General features: G+C 42.9%; 1 protein-coding gene across 5 annotated transcripts in view; it reads left to right on the plus strand.

The window, feature by feature from the left end:
• The first annotated feature begins 222 nt into the window (after positions 1–222).
• Positions 223–12,315, plus strand: part of D2HGDH (D-2-hydroxyglutarate dehydrogenase) — a 34,502-nt gene continuing 22,409 nt past the window's right edge. For 2 of the 5 annotated variants that reach the window (XM_072618782.1, XM_072618785.1), the window contains exons 1-2: positions 223–306; positions 2,477–2,855. In XM_072618782.1, coding sequence (XP_072474883.1) covers positions 2,483–2,855 — 373 coding nt within the window. In that variant the 5' untranslated portion in view covers positions 223–306; positions 2,477–2,482. Of the gene's footprint in view, positions 307–1,115; positions 1,240–1,616; positions 1,707–2,476; positions 2,856–12,315 lie in introns of those variants that run through there. The other 3 variants (XM_072618784.1, XM_072618783.1, XM_072618786.1) reach the window with 3 other exon arrangements.

Genomic DNA, 12,315 nt, shown 5'->3' on the forward strand with positions numbered 1-12,315 from the left:
GGAGGGGAACCCCACCCCCCTATCCAGGGACGCCCCTAAAGACCCAAAGCAGACACGCACGGATCAGGTGCCTCTAGTCCCCGGGATGTAAGGTACCAGAGAAGGCGAGGCAGGGCTTGGGCAGAGCTGGAGGGAGGCCAGGTAAGGGGGCAGGGCCAGAGTCCGCCTCTGACTGGGAGGGGCGGGGCTGGAGGCGGGCAGAGGGAAGGGCGAGAACTGCGCAGGCCCAGGCCCGCCCCCTTGGAGGCTTAGCTTACCTCGGCGTCCCGGACCCGGACTGCTGGCGAACCCGCGTCTAGGCCCCAGGTAACAGCCTTGGTTGGGGAGCTGTCCTCGCGCGGGAGGGGATCTCCCCGCCCGCACCTGGAACCCGGACGGACTGGGCTCCTGGGGGGCCCGAGCAGCGCCCTGCCCGCTGTGGGCCTCAGTTTACTCTCCCAGTTCTCTTCCTGCTCCTCTGCTTATGGGATGGGGCAATTGTGTGGCTTCTCTATCTCCCCCGGCCCCAGCATCGCCCCCCGTCCCAGTCCCAGAGCGGGGGGGGGGGGGGGGGGGGGGGGCTAATAGACCCTTTCATAAGCTCTGGGTTCAAATGTCACCTCTGTTCCCTAGTTGCTGTGTGGTCCAAGGATATGAACAGGCACTTTCCAGAGGAAGAAGTCCAAGCTGTTAATGGAAAAATTAAAAAAAAAAAATGCATGAAATCACGATAATTAGAGAAATACAAATGAAAACCACTCTCACCCCCATCAGTTTGGCAAAGTTGACAAAAAAAGAGAACAACACATGCTGGAGGGGCTTGGGGAAAAGAGGCGCGGTTTTAGCAGGTCGTGTGAACTGATCCAGCCCTTCTGGGAAGCTGTTTGGAGCTATGTCCCCGAACTGTTATACTGTGCATACCCTCTGGGCCAGCGATGGTGCCCCAAAGAGATAAAAGGAAATACTTATATTAGCTCTTTTTGTGGTGACTAAGAGTTGGAAACTGAGCAAAGAGTGTCCATTAATTGGGGGCTGGCTGAACCAGTCAAGGTGTATGAATGTGATGGAATACTATTGTGCTGTAAGAAATGAAATAATGAAGAAAGAATTGTAAGAAATAATAAAACATTTCCAGAGACACCAGGAAAGACTTGAATGAACGGATGTAGAGTGAAGTGAGGAGAGTCAGGAGAACATTTGTACAAATCTTTGAAAGATTTTTGCAAGGACCAGTCACAACCCCAACCTCCTGACGGAGAGGTGAGAGAAAGTACAGAATGAGACATTTTGGGGACATGGCCAATGGAGGAATTTGTTTTGTTTAAGTATACATGTTAGTTGCTGGGATTTTTCTTTTCTTTCTCTCAATGAGCAGATGAAGAGAAAGCAAATGTTCATGGATTGAAAAATTTATTTTAATGAAAACAAATTCCACCTCTGACACTGCCTTTGTGACCTTGGCCAAGTCACTTAGCCTTTCTAGGCCACATTTTCCTCATAAGATGAGTGTATTGGGTTAGATCTGTCTGAGTTACTTTCTGCTGTAGATCTGTGGGGCTTCTGTAGGGGTGTTTTATTGTACCTTCTCATCCCTTCCCAGGGGCTGATTACTATGGGATGATGAAGATGATGATGACAACCACAGCAGCCACCTACATTTCTATAGCACTTTAAGGTTTTCCAAGCATTGCCCATGCTTTCTCATTTGAGCCTCACCAGTTTTTTAGGTCAGTCAACAATCAATCACTTATTAAGTACATACTGTACTCCAGACACTCTGGTACAAAGAAAGTAAAAAATAAGGTCTGGGCTTCCAAGGAGCTCATCTGAATGGGAGAGACAACATGCAAGCAACTATGGACATGCAAGATCTACACCGAGTAGAAGAAGGCACTCTCAGATGGATATTAGTATGGGTGGGCGGTAGCTGGAAAGACTTCCTTCAGGAGGAAGGATTATAGTTGAACACTTGGAAGCCAGGAGGCAGAGGGGAGGAGGAAGAACATAGCAGGCATAGGGGAGAGTCAGTGATGAAAAGGCAAGGAATTATGAGCATCTTGTAAAGAGGTGGTACTGTCTTCTGTGAAAAACAGCCAAGAGGCTGGTGTCACTGGATCATCAAGTAGAGGAGGGGAATGAAGTGTAAGAATACTGGAAAGGTAGGAAGGGGCCAGTGTGTGAAAGTCTATAAGAGGCAAATGGAATTTTGTATTTAATCCTGAAGGTAGAATGGAGTCCCTGTGGTTTTTTGAGTGGGATTGTGGCATGGTCAGGCCTGCAGATTAGGAAGGTCACTTTGGCACCTAACATTCTACAAACTAGTGAGGCATTTTTGGAGGTAGCACCCTGGATAGGTCTCTAAATTTTCATAGACTCTCTTTGTATTCATAGACATAGACATAGGTCTATGTTTAATGGCTTTTTGTTTTCCATAAAGGCATGTGTGCTGACTAGGAACTTTTTAACAAGGAGCTGATTGTCTTCCCTTATGTTACAGACAGCCATGACAGTCCCTTGCCTTTTCCCACGGCATCCTGTTTGGCGTTTGGGGGTCTATATGAGATGGTGGGTGAATGGCCACAAACGAACACTGGTGGGAATGATGGGGCCTCCCATCCCTTTGGTGATGAAGGTAAAGAAACCCTTCAAAGCCTACAGCTTTGGGGATTCCAGGTTTCTTAGAAACTTCTGCATGACCCCAGCTGCTGCCCAGGAGGTGATGCTGACCTGTGACCGGTATCCTGTGCGGAGGTTGCCTTTTGCTGAGGTGTCTGAAGAGGACTTAGCATTCTTTGAACGCATTATCCCTGGAAGAGTCATCACAGATCCTCATGAACTAAGGCTTGTGAATGTGGACTGGCTCAAAATGGTCCGAGGTCAGTATCATGGTCGTTTGTTAATATCCAGCGGGTTCTTGCATGTGCTTGGCAGCCTGGGAAAAGCCTTCAGAAGATACACTTACATTTTTACACCTCAGGGAAACAAAACAGGATACATTGTTTCCTTTTCAAGGTTTTTTTGTTTCTCTTTTAACAGTCTGGAAAAAAGCCACTTAGTTGGCAATGGGAATTCTGGGAAGCAGGTGAGGGGAAGCTAAGGGGTGCCATAATGCACAGAGTGCTAGCCCTGGAATTAGGAAGACTCCTGCTCTGGAATTCGAATCTGACTTCAAACACTTACTAGCTGTGTGACTCTGGGCAAGTCACTTAGCTCTGTCTTCCTCAGTTTCCTCATATGTCACATGAGCTAGAGAAGGAAATGGTAAACCACTCCAGAATTGTTGGACCCATATGGGGTCATGGAGAGTTGGACATAACTGAAATGATTGAAATGAACTGAAATGACATGTGCTTTTAGAGGATGCTTTGGCAAAATATTAATTGGTGGAGCAGGTACTAATCAATCTTTGTTGAGTGTTTACTTGATAGTATACTTTTTTCTTTTTAATTAATTTATAATTTTCAGCATTCACTTCTATAAGATTTTGAGTTCTAAATTTTCTCCCTCTTCCTCTCCTCCCCCCTCCCCAAGACGGTGAGTGATCTGATATAGGCTATACATATACATTCACCTTAAACATATTTCCACATTAGTTATGTTGTAAAGAATATTAGAATCAAAGGGAAAAACCATGAGAAAGAAGAAACAAAAAAAGAGAGAAAATAGTATGCTTGTATTCTTATAAATTTGATGAAGTTCTTTATGTATTTCAGAAATGAGGCCTTTATCAGACACTGGTTGCAAAAATTGTTTCCCAGCTTTCTGCTTCCCTCCTCTTCTTGGTTGCATTGGGTTTGTATGTGTAAAAACTTTTCAATTTAATGTAATCAAAATTATCCATTTCGCATTTCATAATGTTCTCTGTCTTTTCTTTGGTCATAAATTCTTCTGTTCTCTATAGATCTGACAGGTAAACTATTCCTTGCTCTCCTAATTTGCTTGTAGTACCACACTTTTTAATCTAAATCTTGTGCCCACTTTATCTTGGTATAAGGGCATGTGTATAAGATGCTCATCTGTGTCTAATTTCTGCATTACTATTTTTCAGTTTTTCTAGCAGTCTTTATCAGACAGTAAGTTCTTATCCCAGAAGTTGGAGTCTTTGGGTTCATTAAAGAGTAGATTACTTATAGTCATTGACAACTGTGTCTTGTGTACCTAACCCATTCCACTGATCTACCAGTACCAAGTTCTTAGCCAGTACCAAGCAGTTTTGATGATTGATGCTTTATAATACAATTTAAGATCCGATATGGCTAGCCCACCTTCCCATGCATTTCTTTTCATTAATTTCCTTGATATTCTGGACCATTTTTTCTTCCAAATAAATTTTGCTATTATTTTTTCTAGCTCTACAAAATATTTTTTTGGTAGTTTGATTGGTATGCACTGAATAAGTAAATTAATTTAGGTAGAATTATATTATTAATATGTGTAAAATATGTATAATATGTATAAAAATAATTATGTTAGCTTGGCCTGCCCTAGAACAACTGATGTTTTTCCAATTATTTAGATCTGACTTTATTTGTGTGAAAAGTGTTTTGTAATTGTGTTCACGTAGTTCCTGGGTTTGTCTTGGCAGGTAGAATCCCAGATATATTATATTGTTGTTACTTTAAATGGGATTTCTCTCTCTATCTTTTGCTGTCAGGCTATGTTAGTAATATATAGAAATGCCTCTGATTTATGTGGGTTTATTTTATATCCTGTTACTTTACTAAAGTTGTTATTATTTCCAGGAGTTTTTTAGTTTATTATTTAAGTATACCATGCATAGAGTGATAGCTTTGTTTCTTCTTTGGCTATTCTGTACTTTATGGAGTCAAAGGTGCTTCAATGACCAACCTCCAAAGGGAGTCATGAGTGACATGACTTCAGCATGGAAGGCAGGCCCTGGTGGCTGTGCTTGGTCCTGTGGTACTTACTAGGTGTTTTGATTACTTGGATCCAGGTGCTGATGGCATCAAGATTGGATTTAGAGATGGACATCAGTGGAGGTGGGGTGTAGATGGGGGAATGGATAGCACCCTTGATGACTGACAAGAGATGGGATAGAACACTAATGAACTGAACTTTTATTGCCATCAATGTAAATTTTTATACTTGGATTTAAAACATTGACTTCTCAAGTACAACATTAGGGAAAATTGGATAGAGAGCAGTTTGAAAAAGATCTGGGGTTTTTAGTGGACTGCAAGTACAGTATTTGTCCAGCCTAGAGGCCTAAGGGCTACCCGAGTCTTTCCTTACCTGTTGCAGGTCTTCGGCTGGCCAAACCGGATAAACGTATGAGAGAAGAGACTTTCCAGAGTCGAACAAGGGTTAGGCTTTATTCAGGGTCTTGGTTACATGTGCAGGGTGAATTCTTCCTCAGGAGAGAGGAATCCTCCTCCTCCCAAGGAGGCAAAGATCTTACAGCAAGAGAATGGGAGCCGGAGAGGGGAGGGACCCTCTGCCCTCTAAGGGCCCCTCAACGCAAAAGCGCCTTCAGGCTTTCCTGACCCTACTTAAGCTCTCCCGCCGAATAGTTTGCACGTGAATACCAGGCGTGCTCTCAGCCCTTAGCTTAGTCAACAACAGGTGTGCTCAGACCCTGGGCCAATCTCAAGCACATATCCCATGGAGAAGAGGCGGAGATGCACGAGATAGCCCGTGTCTCACACCTCAATTCCCAGTTATTCCCTGGGGGGCCTCATGAGAACTCTAAAGTTTTAGAAGTCCTCACTTTTACCTGCCCGAGACTGTCCACGTGAAACTGAGCTTACACCCCCAACAAGTATTATATGGTTAAATGGAGAAATAGCATTGACTGAGGTCCAAAGACCTGGGTTTGAATTCTAGCATTGCTCCTTATTGTTGCTGTGACTTCCCGGCAAGTGAATCAGCCTTTCCAAGCTCACTTCCGCATCTGTAAAATGAAGGGATTCAACTGAATGATCTTTCCATTTTCTTCAATTTCTTAAAAAATGTTGGCTCTCATTATTCTCCAGGGTGGTTAGAGGACTTTTTTATGGGGACAGGAAGAAGCTCTTATGTGGAAGTTGTTCAGTCATTTCAGTCATATCCGACTCTTTGTGACCTCATTTGGGGTTTTCTTGGCAAAGATTTTGGAGTGGTTTGCCATTTCCTTCTCCAACTCATTTGGCAGATGAGGAAACTGAGGTAAACAGGGTTAAGTGACTTGCCCAGGATCTTGCAACTGGGAAGTATCTGAGGCCAGATGTGAATTCAGGTCTTCTTGACTCCTGGCCTGTCTTACTATCTATCTCCTGGGCCACTACTAGCTGCCTCTTATGTGTGTGAATGTATATGCTCATTTGAAAGAACTGAAAACAGAAAGTCAGCAGGCATTTCTCAGCTAGGCAAGGCATCTACCAATTACAGAGCACTTAGGTGACTAATATGTGGCTGTTTGTATGGATGTAATCAGTAGAGGCTGTGGGTATTTTTAAATGTAAAATATTTCTGTGAAAAAAGCTTCTATTGAAAATAAATTAAGTTTCTAGAGACCTTTTAGTCATTTGTTTTGAATCTAAATTATAGGTGAAGAGTTTCAAAAAATGGTTTACTTAATAATTGGAGATTGTGCTTGAAAAGGACAGCTCCTAGTGCTGAATAGGAAAAGATCCCTTTCCCTTTTCTGCAATCACTCTCTCCCTTCCTTACAATGGATTTGTCTTTGGGAAGGAAGCAAAGGAAAAGTCTGGAGCTAGAGCAGCTAGATTCTGTTTTCCAAGGCATGACTCTGTGTGTGTGTGTGTGTGTGTGTGTGTGTTGGGGGAGAATTGAATTTGGAAAGTACTGGGTCTACTACCCTGGACTTGGTTTCTTGAGCATATAAGATAATACATGTAAATTGTTTTGCAAACCATAAAGTGTGATAGAAATGTTAATCATTATCATTCTTGCCCTTTATAATAGTTACTATGTAAAAGAAAATACCTGTCAGTATGTGCTTGAGTGGTTTCTGCTCGGTCAGGGTCCACCATGGATCACCTTCACCATTCTTCCCTAGCTCCCAGGTGTGTGTACTCCTTTATTTCCTCATTCTGCCCCCTCCACCCCCTCCAGTATCTGTGGCTCTCTAGTGACAGAGAATCTGGGATCATCCTCCTGTCCCTATCTGTTTCTTTGTAAAACATTAACCACAGAGAACTCTTACTTTTACTTGGAGGGGAGACTCAGGGTTGCCTGAAGGGTTCAAGAGATTTGAAAGGAGTAGTAGAAGAAATCCTGACCCTAGGGGGGAGGGTCATCTGTATGTCATTCATTCTCTCTGGACCTCTATCTCCTTATCTAGACAAGGAAGGTGATCCTACTTTTCTTACCTGCTTCTAAGGTTATTCAACCACTTAGTCAATCAACAAGCATTTACTCTGTGCCATGCCTTGATACAAGTGCTGGGGATACAAAGAACTGACCAAGAGTGCCTGTCCTCAAGGCAATTTCTATTTTTTTTATTTTTTAAAAGTTTAAAAACAGTTTTTTTGTTTTAATCAACAGAGATCCTCCTCACCCTCCCCTTAAATTGAGAACACAAGAAAACTCAAAACCATTACAAGTGTGTGTAGTCAATTCAAACAAATGTTTGTATTGGCTTCACAATCATCATGTCCTAAAAAATATTTGTCCCATTATGCACTTCAGGTCCTTCCCTTGCCTACCAGGAGGTAGAATCATATTTCCTCATTAGTCCTTTGGGATCCTGGTTGGTCATTATGTTGATAAAAATTCAGCACAGTGGTATCCCATACCATAACTTGTTCAGCCACTCACCAGTTTATGGGCACTCCTTCAGATTCCCATTTTTTGCCACTGCAAAAAGAGCTATAAATATTTTTGTACATCACTGGAGTTTGTTTTGCTTGGGACTACTCTGTCCTTTCATTTACCCTCATTCCAGTTCCCTCTCCCTTCTATTTTTCTGTTGAGTAAAATGTATTATTGTTTGGTTGTTTCAATCATGTCCAACTCTTTGTGACCTTTTTGGGGGTTTTCTTGGAAAAGATGCTGGAGTGGTTTGCTATTTCCTTATCCAGCTCATTTTACACATGAGGAACTGAGACAAACAGATTAAATGACTTGCCCAGGATCACCCAGCTAGTAAGTATCTGAGGCCAGATTTGAATTCAGGAAGATGAGTCTTCTTGACTTCAGTCTGGCACTCTGTCCACTGCACCATCTAGCTGGCCTTTAATACTCAATTCATTCCCATTCATTCTCTTTCTGTCTCTCTCTCTATTTCTCTCTCTCTCTCTGCCTCCCTCTCCCTCTTCTTCCTTTCACCACTTCAACTGAGAGTCAGGCTTAAGTGTTAGCTGCTCCTCCCCATCGGCTCCTCCTTGTTCGTATAGATATCGCCTTCTGTACCCTGATTATGTAAGATCATTTCTACTAATCTTCCTCCATGCTCCCCTTCTACCCCCATCCACTGTATTTTTCTTCTGCTCTCTTTCCATCTTTGTTAAGAACCACTCTCAGACCTTTTCTCATGGTCTTTCTGTGCACCCTAATGACAGGAATCAGAGGGGGACACATGAATCATATTTTTTTCTCTCTCTCCCCACACTCTTCCTCTCTCTCTCTCTCTCTCTCTCTCTCTCTCTCTCTCTCTCTCTCTCTCTCTCTCTCTCTCTCTCTCTCTCTCTCTCTCTCTCTCTCTCTCTCCCTCCCTCCCTCCCCTCCCTCCCCTTTTGCTGAGCTGGGCTGGACAAAGGACCTACTGTGACTTTTTCTGGACTTCACCACCAAGATGGGATCTGTGCATTTTCTATTTTTTTAATTTAAATTTATTTTAAGTTTTCAACATTTATTTCCAAAAAATTTTGAGTTCCAAATTTTCTCCCCACCTCTCTGCTCCCCCCACCCCAAAATTCCCCTGTCACCAATCTGCCCTCCCTTCTAACATCTCTCCCTTTCCTTATCCCCATCTTCTTTTTTGTCCTGTAGGGCAAGATAAATTTCTATACCCCATTACCTCTATTTCTTATTTCCCAGTTGTATGCAAGAACCACACTCAACAATTGTTCCTAAAACTTTGAGTTCTAACTTCTCCTCTTTCCTCCCTCCCCACCCATCCCCACCAAGAAGGCAAGCAATTTAATATAGGCTATATATGTGTAGTTTTGCAAATGACTTCCATAATAGTCGTGTTGTATAAGACTAACTATATTTCCCTCCATCCTATCCTGTCCCCCATTTCTTCTATTCTCTTTTTTGACCTTGTCCCTTCCCAAGAGTGTTGACTTTAATTGCTCCCTTCTCCCACTGCCCTCCCTTCCATCATCCCCCCCACCCTGCTTATCCCCTTCTCCTGCACTTTCTTGTATTGTAAGATAGGTTTTCATACCAAAATGAGTGTGCATTTATTCCTTCCTTGAGCCAAATGTGATGAGAGTAAGCTTCACATTTTCCCTTTCACCTCTCCCCTTTCTCCCTCCATTGAAAAGTCTTTTTCTTGCCTCTTTTATGAGAGATAATTTGCCCCATTCCATTTCTCCCTTTCTCCTCCCAATATATTCCTCTCTCACCCCTTAATTTTATTTCTTTAGATATGATCCCTTCCTATTCAACTCACCCTGTGCTCTCTCTCTCTCTCTCTCTCTCTCTCTCTCTCTCTCTCTCTCTGTGTGTGTGTGTGTAATCCCACTAACTACCCAGATACTGAAAAAAGTTTCAAGAGTTACAAATATTGTCTTTCCATGTAGGAATGTAAACAGTTCAACTATAGTAAGTCCCTTATGATTTCTCTTTCCTGTTTACCTTTTCATGCTTCTTGTGTTTGAAAGTCAAATTTTCTTTTCAGCTCTGGTCTTTTCATCAGAAATGCTTGAAAGTCCTCTATTTCATTGAAAGACCATTTTTTCCCCTGAAGTATTATACTCAGTTTTTCTGGGTAGGTCTCTCCTGGATCTATTTTCCAGGTCAGTTGTTTTTCCAATGAGATATTTCACATTATCTTCCATTTTTTCATCCTTTAGGTTTTGTTTTGTGATTTCTTGGTTTCTCATGAAGTCATTAGCCTCCATCTGTTCCATCCTAATTTTTAAAAAACTATTTTCTTCAGTGAGCTTTTGAACCTCCTTTTCCATTTGGCTAATTGTGCTTTTTAAAGCATTCTTCTCCTCACTGGCTTTTTGGACCTCTTTTGCCAATTGAGTTAGCCTATTTTTAAAGGTGTCATTTTCTTCAGCATTTTTCTGGGTGTCCTTTAGCAAGTTGTTGACTCACTTTTCACAATTTTCTTGCTTCTCTCTCATTTCTCTTCCCAGTTTTTCCTCCACCTCTCTTACTTGATTTTCCAAATCCTTTTTGAGCTCTTCCATGGCCTGAGACCATTGAATATTTATTTTGGACATTTGGGATACAGAAGCCTTGACTTTTATGTCTTTCCCTGATGGTAAGCATTGTTATTCCTCATCTGAAAGGATGGAAGAAGATATCTGTTCACCAAGAAAGTAACCTTCTATAGTCTTATTTTTTTCCCTTTTTTGGGCATTTTCCCAACCAGTTACTTAACTTTTGGGTCTTTTGTCAAGAATAGGGTATGCTCTGGGGATCTGTAAGATCTCAGTTCCTCCAAGGTGGCACAATCAAGCCTGTACACTGGTCTGGGAGCAACCAGAAACTTTAATGCCCAGAATCTTCGAATAGTAGAGTTTCTTCTCCACAACCACCTGGCCTCCAGTTCCACCAAGCCAGTACTGGGTTCTGAGATTTGGATAAACTGCTCAACTCCCCCAGGAGGTTTAGGTGGAGGCAGGGCCAACACAGAGGGCTCAATTCCCCCAGGGGCTTTACAATGAGGCCTGGATTCAGGCTACTGCCTGCCTTGGGAGCCCCAGTCTACTGCTGCTGCTGCCTGAGGCTGAAGCTATGGGGACACCCTGCTCCCTTCTTGGCCAGCTGAAAAAACCCTCTCACTGACCTTTGGGGTCTGCGCATTGAGGGATCTGAGCTGCTGCTGGGGATTCTGTCCCTGAAGCCTGCTTGGTCCTGCTCCTCCCAATGCCACGCAGCCAAGGCTTGTCTCCTCATCCAGTGGGACAGACCTTTCCCATCAGCCTTTCATGTCACCCTGGACTAGAAATCTCCTCCACTCCATTGTTCTGTGGCTTTTGCTGCTGTTGAATTTGATGAAAGTCTTTCTTTACAGGTATTTTACGGGCTGTGGGAGAAGAGCTAGTGTATGTGCGTCTCTCTACTCCACCATCTTGGCTCTGCCCCGCAGATCTGTGCATTTTCTAGTTCTGTTTGGAAGAGTCTGTGGACAGGAGCTCACCCCTTTCCCTTCTACCATTCTGTCATCTTAGTTCCACCACCAGGAACTTACATGCTAATGAGTGAAGCAGCCTGCATGTACTTAGGATATAAAAAATGTACCAACACAGTAGATGGAGGGTGATATGGGAGAGGAAGACTCTAGCCCCTGGGGGAGCTTGGAAAGGCCTTTTGCAAAAGGACACATCTGAGCTGAGACTTGGAAGGAAGCCACAGATTTAGGAGATGGAGGTGAGGAAAGTAGTTTGAACCATCAAGCATTATGCTCTGTGAGCTAGTCTACATTTCTCCACATCATGGACTTTTACCTTGGTCCCACATTAGCTTGTGGTTTAATTCATGCCTTTTGTTCTGGAACTGAAGCATTTTTTGCATTTGGCCCAGCTTGCTCTTGCAATCCTTCATGATGTCTAAGATAGAGACTGATAGATTTCAGAGTTTCACAGTGCCCTTCCTCCACGGTCAGAGCTTTTGCCATATTCTGGCACTGAGAACTTTTCTGGTACGACTTTTAATTGCTGCATAATGGTGCATAATAATTCATGCTCCAGGCAGACCCCTCATTGTTATTAGGATTGTCTAGAGACCCTAAGCTTATAGACTTTCTTCTCAAAGTGAATTTTGATTTAAAAAAAAAATCACAAGAAACTTGAATGAGCATCATTAGTGGGTTGACATCATTTTCCTGACACACAGGTCAGTCTGCACACAGAACCTGAGCTTCCTGTTCTGTAATGTTCTGTAGAGTACAGATTACAGATGCCCTATTGGAACAATTCAAGCCTTCCCCAAACTGGGGGGGGGGGAGGGGGGGGGGGAAGCTGCTGTCAAGCCCTATCACATCCTACTTTCCTTAACACTTTTCAGGTTAACTAGAGTTAAACAATAGGTTACCTTGTATTGTGTTGAACTCATTCTGAAACTGAAACAGCTTCTCTCTGAAACAACAACCCTGAGGCTCCTGCCCCTACCAGCATGATTTATCTATATATCTATTTTTTTCTTTTCTATTAAAGGGGCCATCCCCCTGACTACTTTTTAAAGAGCCCTATT

Source organism: Notamacropus eugenii, chromosome 6, assembly GCF_028372415.1.
Source record: "Notamacropus eugenii isolate mMacEug1 chromosome 6, mMacEug1.pri_v2, whole genome shotgun sequence".
Taxonomy (NCBI): domain Eukaryota; kingdom Metazoa; phylum Chordata; class Mammalia; order Diprotodontia; family Macropodidae; genus Notamacropus; species Notamacropus eugenii.